Source organism: Arabidopsis lyrata (genome assembly GCF_000004255.2).
Source record: "Arabidopsis lyrata subsp. lyrata unplaced genomic scaffold ARALYscaffold_1, whole genome shotgun sequence".
In the NCBI taxonomy this organism is placed as follows: domain Eukaryota; kingdom Viridiplantae; phylum Streptophyta; class Magnoliopsida; order Brassicales; family Brassicaceae; genus Arabidopsis; species Arabidopsis lyrata.
This window is the reverse complement of record NW_003302555.1, coordinates 18067086-18083288: the sequence shown is the minus strand read 5'-3', so window position 1 is coordinate 18083288 and position 16203 is coordinate 18067086. Positions and strand designations below refer to the sequence as shown.

The 16203-nt window shown below is 40.1% G+C and overlaps 1 protein-coding gene across 1 annotated transcript; it reads right to left on the bottom strand.

Moving 5' to 3' along the window:
• Positions 1 to 14138: 14138 nt before the first annotated feature.
• LOC9329984 lies at positions 14139 to 16129 on the bottom strand. The gene is made up of 3 exons (XM_021014832.1): positions 15405 to 16129; positions 15149 to 15311; positions 14139 to 14526 (listed from the first exon to the last, which is right to left on the bottom strand). Exon 1 carries the CDS (start codon positions 15908 to 15910, stop codon positions 15683 to 15685), a length of 228 nt encoding a protein of 75 aa, XP_020870491.1. The 5' UTR covers positions 15911 to 16129; the 3' UTR covers positions 14139 to 14526; positions 15149 to 15311; positions 15405 to 15682.
• Between the last annotated feature and the right edge of the window lie 74 nt (positions 16130 to 16203).

Sequence of the window (16203 nt, the reverse complement as noted above, 5' to 3'; positions counted from 1 at the left end):
TTTAAAGTTTTTGACTTAAAAACTTTTGCTTCATCTTATTCACTTTTTTTATGTTAGGTCGCCGACAAGCACCGTCGCTTATGTGAAGAGAGGCAGCGGCTGGGCCTCAAAAGGCAAACACTCGAGGCTCGCATCGCTCGAGTGGAGAGGAAGATACGGGCCTTGGAAAGCGATCCCTTTCAATGGGAGTGGCGGAACTTCGACTCTGTTGCTGAGATCCCGAAGATGCTTCGGATGTATCTCCGCGCTAGAGGAGTCCCGGGTCCCGTGAATGCCCCTGTCTGCGCCGTTCCGTCCGACAGTGAAGAGGAAGAGGACTTGGAGGAGGAGGCCAGCAACTGCCGGAAACGCGTTCGGGATCGTTCCGAAGTGGATGCCGCGAACAAGGCGTCCACTTCGGAAACTAAACCGGCGATGAAGGAGCCTGTTCCTGAGCCTCTCCCATAAATGTTCTTTAACTTCCTCACTTCTCTCTTTTTTTTTTTTTTTTAAACAAAAACTCGTAATGGGCTTCGGCCCTTTTTATTTATGGAAATATTTGCAACTTTCCTCTCTTTTAAAATATTCTCGGAGATGCACCTTTTAATGCAGGATCTGTTTGAGGGCATGAATCTCTCCGCGAATCACTCCATTCCTTGGATAGAATCCGCAGCTTGCTAAGGATATGGGGTTCCTATAAATTACAGGTTCAATTTCCCTTTACTTCTCACCCTTCTTTTCATTTTAGCAGGAATGGAGTTCAATCTTCGCTGTTCGGAGTCTATGCCCGACTTCTCCAGAATCGGAATGATGAATGAAGATGTTCCAAATGAGCCAAACAGGCATCCTCCTCCACTTCGCGGCTTCTTGAGACCTCAGATCCGAGCCCCCTGTGCTTTGATCAGGGATCTCCCAATCAGAGACCAAGGAACAGCGACGGCGTTCATAGAGGCACTTGAACTTCAACACCAGAAGCTTACGTCGGAAAAGAGGAGGCTCCGGAAGAGGATTAACCGGATGCAACGCAGGCTTACTACGGTGTCAAGAAATCTTCACATCCTTGAATCTCACCCCGGAGAGTGGATTGAGCTTGGAATCTCTGACTTTGCTCGAATTCCGGACTGCATGATGTCAATCCTCGATCTAGCTGGTCAAGGAATTGAAGTGTTCTGCTCGTCAACGAGGATTTCGTAGTTCAAAGTGTACGATGAGGGACACTTCGCCCTCTTCTTTTTTTTTTGAATAAACGCTTTATTTCCAATCTCTTGTATGTTCGCATAGCCGAACCTTTTTCCTTTAATAAAGAAATAAAACAACCATTTTATTAATAGCTGAACTCGTTTTCGAGCTGCCTACGTACCCATTTCGGGATCAAGCCAAATCGTAGTTCATGTACATAAACAATGCATGTAGCTTTTAAACATAAAACTTTTTTAAATTGATCACATTCCAAGGTCGCTTGACTGGATTGTCTTCTAGGTCTTTTAACCTATAAACGCCGTTTCGAACCACCTCGGTAATAATGTAAGGTCCTTCCCAATTAATACCAAGTTTACCGGCACCTTCTTCTTTTTTGTTGTCAAAAACGCGCCTTAATACATAATCTCCCACGAAGAACGGCCTACTTTTAACTTTAGAATTGTAATACCGGGCTGCTGCTTGTTGGTAATTCTGGATCCGAATTAGAGCTTGATCACGCCTTTCATTTATGGTATCTAGTGAATCATTAAGCATTGCTGAATTTTCTTCCTCATTTAACGGTGCTTCCGTTCGGCGAAGTCCGGGCACATTGAGTTCGGCTGGTACTACCGCTTCCATGCCGTAAACCAAAGAGAATGGAGTTTCTCCTATAGGTCGTCTAGGGGTTGTTCGATAGGCCCACAGGACGGGCTGGAGTTCTTCATACCATCCTCCCTTTCAATGACTTAAGCGTTTCTTGAGATTGCTTAATATTGTCTTGTTCGCGGCTTCAGCTTGTCCGTTTCCTTGCGGATATCGTGGAGTAGAATAACTGACTTTGATTCCCCAGTCCGCACAAAAGGCATCAAACTCGTGTGAAATGAATTGTGGTCCATTATCAGTGACTATTTCGTACGGAACTCCATGTCGACATATAATGTTCTTCCAAATAAAAGTCTTCACCGCCGAATCCTTGATACCAACATACGCCTCAGCTTCAATCCATTTCGAAAAGTAGTCCGTAAGGACTAAAAGGTACTGTACACCTCGAGTTGATTTGTGCAATGGTCCAATGATGTCCATTGACCACCTCATAAACGGGTATGGGGCGGAAATGGAGGAGAATAACTCTGACGGTTGATGGATTAATGGCGCATGGAGTTGGCAACGCTTGCATCTTTGGGCGAACTTAACACAATCTGTGATCATAGTGGGCCAAAAGTACCCCATTCTTTTAACTTTAAAAGCCATAGCTCTTCCTGATGAATGACTTCCACATAATCCTTCATGCACTTCGCTCATGACGATTTCGACTTCGGGCCCAAAAATGCATAATAGGTAAGGGTCACTAACACCTCGCCTATATAACGCATCTTTTGATAGGCAAAATTTCGCGCTAACGACTTTCATTTTTCTGGCCTGCCATTTATTCTTTGGGAGCTCGCCTGTCGTGATGTAGTGCTTTATTGGCTCCCTCCAGTCAGCCCCCCAGTCTTTAGCCGGAATTTGGTCAACTCTGTGAAATATCCGTGGCTCTGGTTCGGGATGTTCGTTTGGTTCAAGAATATTCTCCTCGAGTAATGGCTCGGTTTCTAACATCGTTTCTGGAATCATTTCTTCAGCTAAGACAACGGGTTCCTTGTTAGATGTATTTGATCCCTTTGACTTTCTTCGTTTGTTGGGTGGCGGTTCGATCTCTGGTTTGCCACGGTCGCGTGCCGCTGCTTGAGACCTTGTAACGACGAGGGTTTCCTTGCTGTCTTGAATGCTTCGCTCCGAGATGCATTCTACTAAAATAACTCTCTTTAACTCAGGATCTGATGTTGACGCCAATGCGGCAAGTGCATCTGCAGTTGTATTCTCTCCCCGGGGTATACGGATTAATTCAAATTTCGAGAAGTTTTTAGATAGATCCTTCACCACTTCGAGGTATGCTTCCATTCTTGAATCTTTAGCCTCATAGTCTCCATTAAATTGGTTGACTACTAATTGCGAATCGCAATAAGCCAATATTTCCTTAGCTCCAACTCCTTGTGCTAGTCGAAGTCCGGCAATAAGGGCTTCGTATTCTGCCTCGTTGTTGGAGGCATTGAATAACAATCGGAATGACTGTTCTAGAATTTCCGATGTTGGAGATTCCAACTTGATTCCCACTCCGGATCCTTGTTTTGTTGAAGACCCGTCTACGTGTAATTTCCAAGTTTGGTTCTCCGGTTGCTCTATCGTTCCAGGTATTGGTAGTTCGGTCAGGAAGTCTGCTAAGACCTGAGCCTTCATACTGATCCGGCTTTTGAACTCTATGTCGTACTCGCTTAATTCCACCGCCCATTTCGCCAAACGTCCGGACTGACTTGGACTATGAAGTATTGTTCGGAGTGGTTGGTTAGTTAATACTTCAACCGGATGGGATTGAAAATATGGACGCAGCTTCCGAGCCGAAGTTACCACCGCGAGTGCGAGTTTTTCCATCATTGTGTATCTGGTTTCTGGATCCGTCATTGACTTGCTCACGTAGTAAATTGGTTTCTGCTCCCCACGGTCTTCCCGAACCAAGACTCCACTAACCGCGTGGTTTGAAACTGATACGTACAAGTAAAGTTTTTCATCTACTTCCGGTTTGGACAGTACAGGTGGAGTGGTTAAGTATGCCTTAAGCTGCCCAAAAGCTTCTTCACACTTCTCATCCCAAAGGAATCCTTTGTTCCCTTTTAGAATTTGGTAGAAAGGCAATGACTTATCTGTTGACCTCGAGATAAAACGGTTCAAAGCCGCAATCCGCCCAGTCAACCGTTGTACTTCTTTGAAGTTTCTTGGAGATGGCATTTTCAGAAAGGCGTTAATTTGATTTGGATTGGCTTCAATCCCTCTTTCTGTCACGATATAGCCAAGGAATTCTCCGGATGGGACTCCAAATGTACACTTTGTCGGGTTCAGCTTCATTTGATATTTATTGAGAATATCAAAACATTCCTCCAAATGTTTAACATGATCTTCTTTCTTCAATGATTTAACCAACATATCATCTATGTAGACTTCCATAGTCTTCCCGAGGTGATTGTGAAACATTTTGTTCACCAATCGTTGGTAAGTTGCTCCTGCATTTTTCAAACCAAAAGGCATTACCTTGTAACAGTAGATACCTCTATCTGTGATAAATGACGTCTTTTCTTGATCTTCGGGGTTCATCATTATCTGATTATAACCCGAGAAGGCGTCCATGAACGTTAACAGCTCATTTCCAGCGGTGGACTCTACAAGTCGATCTATATGCGGGAGCGGGAAACTATCTTTAGGGCATGCTTTATTCAGGTCTGTAAAATCGATGCAAACCCTATCTTTCCCGTTCTTTTTCTTGACAACGACAGTGTTTGCTACCCACTCCGGATATTGCACTTCTCTTATGGACCCTATCTTCAAAAGTTTATCCACTTCGTCGTTTACTATTTTTGCCCGCTCCACTCCTAGCTTTCTTCTTTTTTGTTTTACCGGTTTGAAGCTTGGATCCACATTTAGTTCATGACAAATTATACTCGGATTTATGCCAGGCATGTCCGCTGCTGACCATGCAAATGATGCTTTGTTTTTCCTTAAGAGTTCGATCAAAGCTTCTTTTATTTGGCCAGTCAACGTTGCTCCAATTCGAATTTTCCGATCTGGTTTATCTTCCTCTAATACTACTTCTACTACCACATCCTCTTTTTCCTGCCCACTAGGAAATTTTTGCCTTAGTCCTTCTTTTGCGGGCTTTGTTAATTGCTATTGGATCTTCAAACGGTGGCTAGCTAAGTAACAAGTCCGCGAAGCTTCTTGATCTCCCCGAATCGTTTCCACCCCATTTGATGTTGGAAATTTGATACATTGATGGTATGTAGAGGGGACTGCTTTCATCCGATAAATCCAGGGAGTCCCGAGGATGATGTTGTAAGCTGCGGGCTTATCGAAGACAACGAAGTCCACGATCTTCGATACCTTCTTGGCAAGGACCGGTAGCTTGATTGTTCCGAGAGACATGGCTGACTCGCTTGTGAATGCAACTAACGGAGATGGGGGTCCTACTATGTCTCCTCGGCTGATTCCCATTTTTTCTAGAGTACTTAAAAAGATTAAGTCGACCGAACTGCCTGTATCTATAAGGATCCTCGATACTTCGAAGTTGGCGACATCAAGGGTAATGACTAGAGCATCATCATGAGGCCTTTCGAGGTACCGCGTTTCTTCTTCATCGAATGATATTGATGCACCTTGAAAATCGACTTCTTCGCTTAAGCTTGCTTTGAGTAAGACATTTCGTCGATGCTTTTTGATTGAACTTATTGAATCTCCGCAAAATCTGGATCCTCCTAGAATCACATTGATCTTACCCTTAGAACTCCTTGGTTCTTCCTCGTTGGACAATCTTGGTCTTTTGGAATCTTGATCTTTGGAGTTTTCCCTTGCTTCGTGGTATTCCTTCACAAAATCTTTTATATCGAATTTAGAAAGATCGCCACTAGCCCAAAGCTCTGCGAGGTGCTTTTTAAGAACGCCACAATCCTTGGTTAAATGTCCGGTTATTTTATGAATGTCGCAATATAGACTTTCATCACGGACCCAAGTGTTTGATCTTCCTTTCCCTTGGAATTGCTTCCCGACGGTATTGTTGAAGGGTTGCGACCCAAACTTCCTTGGTCCTTTGCTCTCTCTAGGTTCGAACTTCTTGGTAGGGACGGTGATTGCCGGCTTTTCTTGTTTATTCCGTTTGGCAAAACTTTCTTTTTCGTCTTCTACCTCCATCCAATTGTTTGCGCGGAAGAGTACATCCTGAATTGTGTCTGGTTTATGAAGTATTAAGTCTTCTTTAAACCTTGAATCATGTCGCAATCCTTTCCGTAGGGCAGATAAAGCTGATTGCTGTGAGATTCTTGGGAGTTTTGACAGCACTCCTTTGAATTTGGTGATGAAAACTCGAAGTGACTCATTAGATCCTTGCGTTAAGTTCCAAAGATCGGCATCCGAAACGCTTTTATCCATAAGGATAGAGTATTGCTTCAAGAACACGGCTGATAGTTCGTCGAAATTGCTGATCGAACCCGGCTCTAATTGGGTGAACCACATTAGAGCTTGGCCACATAGATTCTCCGAAAACAGCTTGCAATAGCCTGCGTCCTCATCAGCTTCATCCAATTCGACTCTTCCAGCAGCGATCAGAAAGGCTGCAAGATAGCTTTTTGGATCCTCCAATCCGCTGTAAGGGTCCAATTTGAGTTTCCGGGAATCTTTGATCCTTAAACTTGCAATTCGCGGGATGAAAGGTGTTCGCCTAGCTTCTTCAATGACTCGATTGATGTCTGGCTCCGAACTTGTAGCCTGATGAAATTTTGATTTCATTTCTTTTAATTCCTGGCTAACCTTCCTCATGGTCTCGAACTGGTCGAGGTTCTCCTGCTCGTACTGAGCTGCAAGTTGTTCTTCATCCCCGAGCTGCGTCTCTTCTTCCGACGTCTGAGCTACATTATTAGTAGCACCGGGAGTTGTTTGTCCGCTGGTTTCATTTCGTGCAGCGGAACTTGGTGAGTTGAATATCCCTCTTCGGGTTCCCACCGGGTTTTCTGCACTTAAAGAGCGAACACGAGTTTGTATATTATTGACGTTTTGACTAAGAGATACCTGGGATGTTTGCAACGTATCGACGGCCTTCTCCACATCCGAGAACTTTTGTGATATGTCCGACATGGTTTGCTGCATAGCTTTGAGGGTTTCGGCCAATGATGTCTCAACGGCGTCTCCTCCGGACATTGTCGCTTATCTCGAAAATGTAGAAAAGAAGAAATCTGACCACTCAAGAATCCTGATGTCCCCACAGACGGCGCCAAAATGTGGATGTTGGATTCACACACTCAAGTATTTTATTAAGTGGGAAGGATTATTCTTGAGAGACAAAAATGAATGTATAAAAACTTGAGAATTGTTACGAAAATTGCTATCTATTTCTCCCTTTTGAGGAAAATCCCCCTTTTACATGGCCATTGGCCTTTATATTTATACACAAAGAATTGTCATTAAAATGAATAATTAAGTACAATTATTCCCTCTTAAATGTGTCCGTTTTGATTCTTCGACTTTAATGCTCAACGTTTGAATTTGAGTTGACTCTGATCTTCGCGGGCCTCGCCTTTCTGGCCCAAATATCCTTGAACCATCTTACCCATGCCTTCTTCATCGAACTCATGTCGCAATGTAATCACTTCGGATGGTCGAAGTGGTGACAACCACTTCGACCGTCCCTTCGACTCCTGGGTCCGATGGGCTTCATTCTTTATGGGCCTTTTATCTTGACTACGTGGCAATCTTTGGTTGGTCTCGTACTTCTGGTGCGGGATCCGACACCAACACCCTTGATGACTGAGTTTTAGAACCAAAGCACATACATAATGTTGAGATAAAACATCATGCCTTGCGAAAGTAATAAAGAAAGAAAGTATATTGTATTGCTTAGAAGTAATGAGTAAAAAGATTTGTCTCCTCAAACACATGTGTTTGAAGTTGTTTTTATAGAGAAAACATGATCAATGCGGTTATTTACTGCTCATAATCGCATTGATCCGCATTAATCATGTACGTTACAATTTGACCGAAACGGCTTGAATTTGAACTATCTTGGGCTTCGCATGGATCTTCCGAACTCTTTCTTGATGACTCCGAACTCCTGCGTCTTGACGCTACCGCGAGCCCCGAACAATATTCTCCTCGCTTCGGCCTTTCTCTATGCGAACTGTTTGTTGAATAAGAGCGAACTCCATACTGGCAAGGACTGAGCTCTTCTACTAGACTGAACCAAACTCTCGACTGGTTAAGCTTGATTCTTGTAATAAGATATCTTTAATTCCTAGAGGATTATTATGTAATAATGTTGTGGACAGATCCAAGTGGATCCTACCAAAGATGTGTGGGATCCGACCCCAACAATCATCGCTTTTCTAAAATCATCAAAAAGAGGGTGTTCTCAGCAAGCTTTTAATTTCCCTTCGTTCTCTTTTGATTGGGTGCTTCTGTTTGGGTTGTTGTTGGTGAATATGGCTCAGTTGGCTACGAATAAGGGTAAGGCTGTGATTGTTCGTACCGAGACGGTGAAAATCTCTGGTTCTCTATTGTCACAAAGGATTCAACAATTCTCACTCACTCTGATTGGAAGATTGATGAATCCTAGTATCCAAAGGATGGATTCTCTAGTGGCGAACATGCCAAAAATTTGGAAACTAAAGGACAAGGTAATCGGTGCTGATATGGGAAAAGGCATTTTTCAGTCCGAGGGGGACTTGCAGGGCGTTCTTCTTAACGTAACTTATCATTTTGATGGGTGGATTGTAGCCTTGGTGCGCTGGGAGCCTAGTATATCAAGTATTTATCCCTCAGCTATCAATTTCTGGGTGAAAGTTTATGGTCTTCCTATGCATTTATGGGAAGAAGTAACATTAACGGCTGTGGAGAAGAAGGTTGGTTTGATTCGAGAAATCGACGTGGACTCGGGAAGCATGCTGATTACTGTAAATGAATAAACATTGATTACTAGAAACTCCTCTAGACATATGAAAGTTGGCCAACTCTCTCCATATGAGTGCCACATCATCACATAAGAAAATAACATGTGTCATTCCACATTAGTTAAATAAATTAACCAAATTAAACGAGAAAAAAAATCAAAGTTCTTTATTGCATTAAATCCTCCATCAATTCTACTCTTAAATGATTTATTCAAAAAAAAATTAAAAATACAAAATTATGTTTCCTCCCTCATAAATCCTGCATTAAATCTCGGTTTCCTCCCTCACAAAGTTCCGGCAATCACTTTCCGGAAGGTCACCCATCCTGAACTACTCCAGCCCAAGCAGGCTTAACTGTGGAGTTCTCTCAAGACAGTTGACCGAAAAGATAAGTGCACTTTGGTGACATAGGTGGCCAAATTAATTCTTATACACCTCTCCGCATGCACCACCATATTTCTGAAACCGGGGTGTTACAATTGACCCCCACTAACTGATCGCAACGTCCTCGTTTCGCACCAAGAACATCACCCCCAACGGTGTGAGCCCTCTTGACTTCACACTCGCCGGGGTTCGGCTCTGATACCAAATTGAAAGGACCCGAACCGTCACACGACCTGGTCAACATGTTGACTTCTCGGTTTGCTTCAAAATCGAAATCTTTAAAAATTCAAATAATGAATAAAATCAACCTGAGAAAAATAATTAGAAACGGGGGTGAGTAATTAATTACTCAATGAGGGGGTCAACACTATCCACCGAAATACAATGACAACAATCTACTCACATTCAACAATCGTTACATTGTATAGAAATCAGACTCCACATTACATTACTCAATCATATACAAAATCAACAACAATAAAGGTAAACTACTGACCCTACAAATCACTACATGATCTTTTCCTGTGTTTTTTCCTCCCTCACACAGTTCCGACAATCACTTCCCGGAAGGTCACCCATCCTGAACTACTCCAGCCCAAACACGCTTAATTGTGGAGTTCTCTCAGGACAGTTGACCGAAAAGATAAGTGCACTTTCGTGACATAGGTGGCCAAATTAATTCTTATAAACCTCTCCGCATGCACCACCATATATCTGAAACCGGGGTGTTACATGTTCATGTTTCATTTATTCCTGATGGCAAGCAATTTGCAATTGGGTTCGGGAACACCATGGTTAGGCTTTCAGATCTTAAAACTGAAACGCCATTATTTACTTGTAAATGTTAAAAGGTTCCCTCGCTGTCATCCTGCATTTTACTCCCCTCTATAGATTTCTACTCGTTTACAAATTAAATTAGTTCCTTTTGTGTTTAATTATTTGTTAGATTTACGTGTATATGTTCAGATGTGGAGAAAGATGCTTCTTACTACATTTTCTCAGATGATACTTTCACTACAAGTTTCATTACTACCATTGAGTATGTCTTCTTCTACAATGGTGGTTTACGTCAAGATTATCTAATTGTTGACATATGTGGGTAAGTTTGTGTATTACTACCTTTTTTTTCTGTTCCAGAATTGACTTCAAGATAAGAACTTTTGACCTTAATGGGAAGCGTATCAATAACGTTCTAAAACTATAACTACAGGTAATGAGACGGATTTAATGTTGTTGTTTGCAAATAAGCTTCCTCTATACGCATTGAAACTCATATTCTGTGACAAAACCATTCAACAAGGTAACTAAAGTTTTCTTATTTGTTGTTTAACATTCATATGTTTTGTGCAGAGAAGAAGAAACATACTCGGATTCTGGAAACAACATCTCTTTGGTAAGGATTTCTGCAGAAATTTGTCCAACCACCCATCTACATCAAGATCAAAGATGAGTTCCCTGATTACAGAGTCGATTATGAATACTGATAACATGGCGATCATGGAGACTGCAAATATGTTGAGTAACGCAGAGAGCTTCCATGGCCTTCCAAGCATTGAACCAAGTCGTAAAAGCAAATCATGTCTCTCTTAGTTTCTCTCAAGATTCCAGCACCATGCTTATGATCCCAAGCCTGTGACACTGACACACACACCACTTTTGTAAACTAATTACTCTGCTTTATAACAACTCAAAAGGCGTACATACACACACACACACACACGTGTGTAGTCCAACAACGGCCTAACAACGGCCTATTTGGGTGCCTTCTTCTTCCATGGTGGGTTGATCTTAGAAAGAAGCTCTGTTTTTCTTCCTAACTTATATTTATTTTGAAGTTAAAAAAATGTGGTGGAAGATGGCAAGTCAAATAAGGCACCCAGTTCTAGGGAGGCGGCTACCGTAATCAAAAATCGAATCTTTTCAAGTAACTAAATAATTTTTATGAAGTTATTTATATATCGTCGTCACACTTTATGCCCCTGTTCCTTTTTATTTCTAGGACGGTCTGGGCTTTTATAGGCGGGACGCAAAGCAATCAGACCGGTACGCGGTAGCATGGGCTGTGACCGGTCCCTAGAGTAGAGCTAAGCCCGGGGACGCGAGCTGTGAATGGTGCAAAGAGGAGCTTCAGCCCCGTCACAGTCCTAGTGATAGGTACGAAACATGGCTTCACTCTTCTGGTCCTATCTTTCAAATAACTCAATGGATGTATGCCATTCTACTACTTTGAGAAAAATCTTGACTCTTCTAGTTTTCCATACTCTCCAAGATATCTCGATTTGGGGCATGGGAAGGCTTTCAACGGACACCAGACTTCAGAAGCTTTGAAACTGTCCTGAAACAGAGTTTTGGTCGTCTTTTTCTCTTTTTTCTCAAAAACCAATAAAATCAATTGAAAGTATCTTTGAAGATACCAAAATCACTTGAAATCCTAATAAAAACATAGACAATATGGAAGAAAATACGATGTTATAAATATTCAATCTTCTGTCGATTCACAAGAACACCATAAAACTTGATTTTCAGAGGTTATGAGATCAAGCTTGTCTTAGTTTAGATTCAAGTAAATAAAACTGCACTTATCATGGGCCTATTTTCTTGGAATAACAACTAATTCATGACACAAATCAGATGCACTAAGATTAAGGCCATGAATGTTAGGGGATTTTAGGAGGTTTTTAGATTATAGATTTCAGATTTTTGTTTTTGGTTTTTGCATTTTGTAAAAATAAAATAAGTAAACAAATGAAATATTGAGATAAAAAGATCTCGTAGAGAAAATTCTCAAAAATCCATTGAATGAAATTTTGAATTTTGTTAAGAAATTAATAAAAACTCTTAGAATCTAGATTGGGAAAAAATTGTCAAAAAAATCATGAACTTTCAAATTTGGGACGATTTAATCATGAAATACGAAAAAGACATAAATCGTAAAGTTTTTGTTGACTTTAAAATTAACTTACAAAGTTTGGTTGACTAGCCATTTTAGTCATAGCATTAAGTAGGTTAACAGAAAACGATTACGGTATTAAACTCCCGTTTTTCTTCTCTGTTATGTCAAAACGATATCGTTTATTGTAGCGACAAAACGACGTCGTTTCGACGATTTGGGGAAACTTAAACCTAAATTCCCAAATCAATTTCATTCCTTAACACTAGAATTTCTCTCGCGCTCCCTTTGTTGAACAACGAAGAAGTTGGTGAAGAGGGACAATGGGACATGGTATATGTTCCACAAGAAAATGAAGGAGGTGGTGTCGAGGCAGAAGAAAACGATGTAGGTGGTGTCGAGGCAGAAGTAAATGATGGAGGAGGTGTCAAGGCAGAAGTAAACGATCGAGATGGTCTGAGGAACAAGCAGACGATGGAGGTGGTCTCGAAGTTAATGGGAGTTTAACACCGTAATCGTTTTCTGTTAGCCTACTTAAAGTTATGTCTAAAATGGCTAGTCAACCAAACTTTGTTAATTAATTTTAAAGTCAACAAAAACTTTACGATTTATATGTGTTCTTCGTAGTTCATGATTAAATCGTCCCAAATTTAAAAGTTCATAATTTTTTTTTGACATATTTTCCAATCTAGATTCCCTATTTTTTAGGGAATCCACTTTTTTCAGAATCTTGAATAGTTAAAAAATAGATTTTTGGGAAATGTAAAACCAAAAACCATTTGAAAAACTTTAACCATTCAAGGCCTACCTAGAAATCGCCACTATAACTAATCAATCATGAAATTCTTATTGAATAAACCCTTAAACCCAACTAATAAACTACTCAAAATATGTAAACAACTACTGTTTGTTTATGTAGTGAAAAGAATGCTAGAAGAAATTGATCATGATACTTTGGTATGCTGGTTGGTGAGTCTACTAATTTTTGTTACGAGAAATAAATTTCCATTTGTTTATAAAGGTAGAGTAGTTTAAAAAATAACTATTGGAGTTATTTTATCTCCAAAATCTTCTATCGGTGACGAAACAACTACGAATTTATGACAAATAAAATTGGTCACGACATTGTTAAAGCATCACTAATCCGTGATGAATATTTTGGGTCTCAACATTATGTCCTAATAACTCTATATTTTTGTAGTATATTATATTTATATATATATATTTAAACAATCAAATATATTATGTTAAGAAAATCTATATCTATAAAATTAATTTCATTTTATATAAACTATGTGATGGTTTCATTCATATATTTTAAACATGTTCTAGTGGGTTCATTTATAGGTTTCTTTACTTTGTTTTATTTTAAAACTATTTACTCATAAACCAAAATATCTTGTAAAACATTTAGTTTTCTACTTTACATTTTTTCAATTTAAATTATAATTTTATATTTATCCTTCACTCTCTTAGTGACTTATAAATTTCTCTCATAATTATTAAAACAATTAAATAAAATGTTTAGCAAAAATAAATTGTGAATAAATGTGGTAGAAAATATTAAAAATCGATATGTCAATATATACAAATAATTATCTTATTATGAAATTTCATTATTGATGAGGACATCAAACTAGCTCCAGCCACTAAACAACCAGCTCATGAACCAGCCAACGTACCGTTTGTACCAAACATACCAATGACCTGGTCAAAGACTCGATTCCTACATAACAAGTTCAATGCTTTCGTCGAGAAACTACTTAACGGAATATCCAAAGCTCGACACCAAGACTGACTTCTCGAACAAGATAGAGGATGATCAAGTCAAGGTACTCGTATTGGTGGAAGAATTATGCTTTACAAGTGATGAACACCAACAACAAGTTGGAAGAGAATCACCAAGCTGTTGAGAGTTAGAAGCTTATGGTTAGAAGTTAACTTGAGTTATGAGTTAACTTGAGGTTAAAAGTTTTAATGGTTTTAGGAGATATCTAAAACTAAGATAATATCTTTGTAGATCCTAATTGAGTTAGGATTAGGTCTAAGGTTTTTTTTTTGTATATAAATATGAGCTACCAATGTGTGGTAAGTCATATGAGTTGTATGAGAGATTGAGGGTTTGTGAGGTTTTAGTTTTGAGTTAGTTTATAAAGCTAATAAAGAAAGTTGTCTTTAATCACAAGTCTTGATCAAAAGGTGTTTATTTAGGGTTCTTAAACAATAATTGGTATCAGAGCTCTTATTCCGTTAAGCAACCCTAACGTGAAGACAAAATCAAAGCAGAGGTCGTGCTCTGTTTGAAGTTGACAGTATGGGCGATATAATAGATGTAACGCCTAAGGAAAGTGTTTCCTCAACCATTCAATGTCCGATGCTCACCGCCACAAATTACACTGTCTGTGCCATCAGGATGCAGATTGTTCTTAGTGTGCATAAGGTCTGGGAGACCTGTAACACCCGTCCCGCCATATAGGCCAAGACTGCATATTATTCATCCGATCTTGCCAAAACGTTTTCATTAAACTTCACAAAGAACAAATACATTGCACACAACTCCTGAAGCTTACTCACCTGAAGAAAAAGGGGAAAAAACGGGTGAGTAAAGAATACTCAGTGAGGAGAATCAACTCTGTCCACTAAAACATAGAATACTTTCTCAAGCTATACAACCATAATCATGACATATAAACATAGACACAAGCAATCAACCTAAAATACTTTAACTTCTAATATCACATTCATAACAACCATCTTATCCATACTAACACACATACGTATCGTTAGGTCCAGTCATCCTCGTGACAACTAGAACCTCATGAGTGGAGGCTGGCTCTCATGGCTCAGACACTCCCATGCATTCCGGGCTCGTCAGCCTTTCTTGACCAGCATGTAACCCATCGACCCATCACTGTCCACATTACTAGGGAGACTACGGCCAACAGCTCGATTCTCCCCAGTCATACATACATCATACATACACAATCATCATCATATTAGAATACTCATACTTAACGTATCATACGTAACATCACATTATTAAAACATCATACTAACACATATCAAACTCTGCAATCATTAATTTATATATCAACAAATAAAATTATCCTATACAATCAGATCTAAGCCTACATATCATGCGTCAAGAAGATTAACAAAAGAAAATGATACTATGCTTCGTAAATACCACCCTCACCTTAGCCTAGTTGAAGATGAAAAGCATCTCTCTTCTCCTTTCTTCTTTAGACGCACTTAATATCTTAACTGTAACCACATGTTCTTTAGCTCTACTTTGGTTCTCCATCAACTAAGATCTTACTTCATGAGTCATGAAAGCTCCTGCAAAGCTTCAGCTCAAACTGAGCTCATTTACCCGACCAACAACACAAACTCGTCACTATTTACTTCACACAAAACTGTCTCGGAAACATATGCATAAGTCAAGAACTAACCGTTGAAAATGCAATCCCACCGTTGATTATCTAGCCAGTAGTGTCATGAATCTCTCCACAAAATTTAGTCCCGATCAGAATGGTTTCAGACCTCCAAACGTTACCTCGAAGGAGCCAATACGAAACAGTTTTCTGCAGTTGCTTGTCCTGGAAGAAACACTAATAACTTCTTGAATATAACCTTGATTCAAACTCCGTCATCGGCTGTGGATTCTTGACAACGTGAGATTTCCAAGGATATCTTATTCTTCATCTGATTCCCACTGGTTTGACGGGAATCAGTCGCACAAAACCCTAACTCGGATCTGTCCCTTTTCCTTCATCTTCTTCCTCCTTTGCTTCTCTTTTGTTTTGCCCAGCTGAGGTATACTCTGATCTTCTTCATTGTAGCTTATCCTTACTGTCATTGAACCATATCTCTTCCTTTCGATGCTTCTCCTTTGCGGTGACGATGATCCCTTCTTCTCCGCCACGTCTCGCCCTCCATCTCCGTCTATTCTCATCATTCTCTTTCTCCTCAAGCCAAATCACGTTCATTCTGCTAGATCGAGTCCTATTTCTCCATTGGTGGTTCAGCTCTCTCTCACATCTCTCCTCGGATGATGGATCACCATGACAACGACGACAATCTCTTTATTTTAACGAACAAATAACTTCAAAGACAAGAGTACGACTATAACTTCTCAAGTCTCAGTGATTAAGTGATGTTCTGCTTATAGGTTTAGGTTTCACGTTTCTCTTTGACGGCTTCACTGAAGATATTCAATATATATATATATTCACACGTTACAAAACCCTT

Excerpts from the sequence above, each read along its gene's own strand:
- LOC9329984 (XM_021014832.1), bottom strand. The coding sequence starts at position 15,910 with ATGATGAGAATAGACGGAGATGGAGGGCGAGACGTGGCGGAGAAGAAG.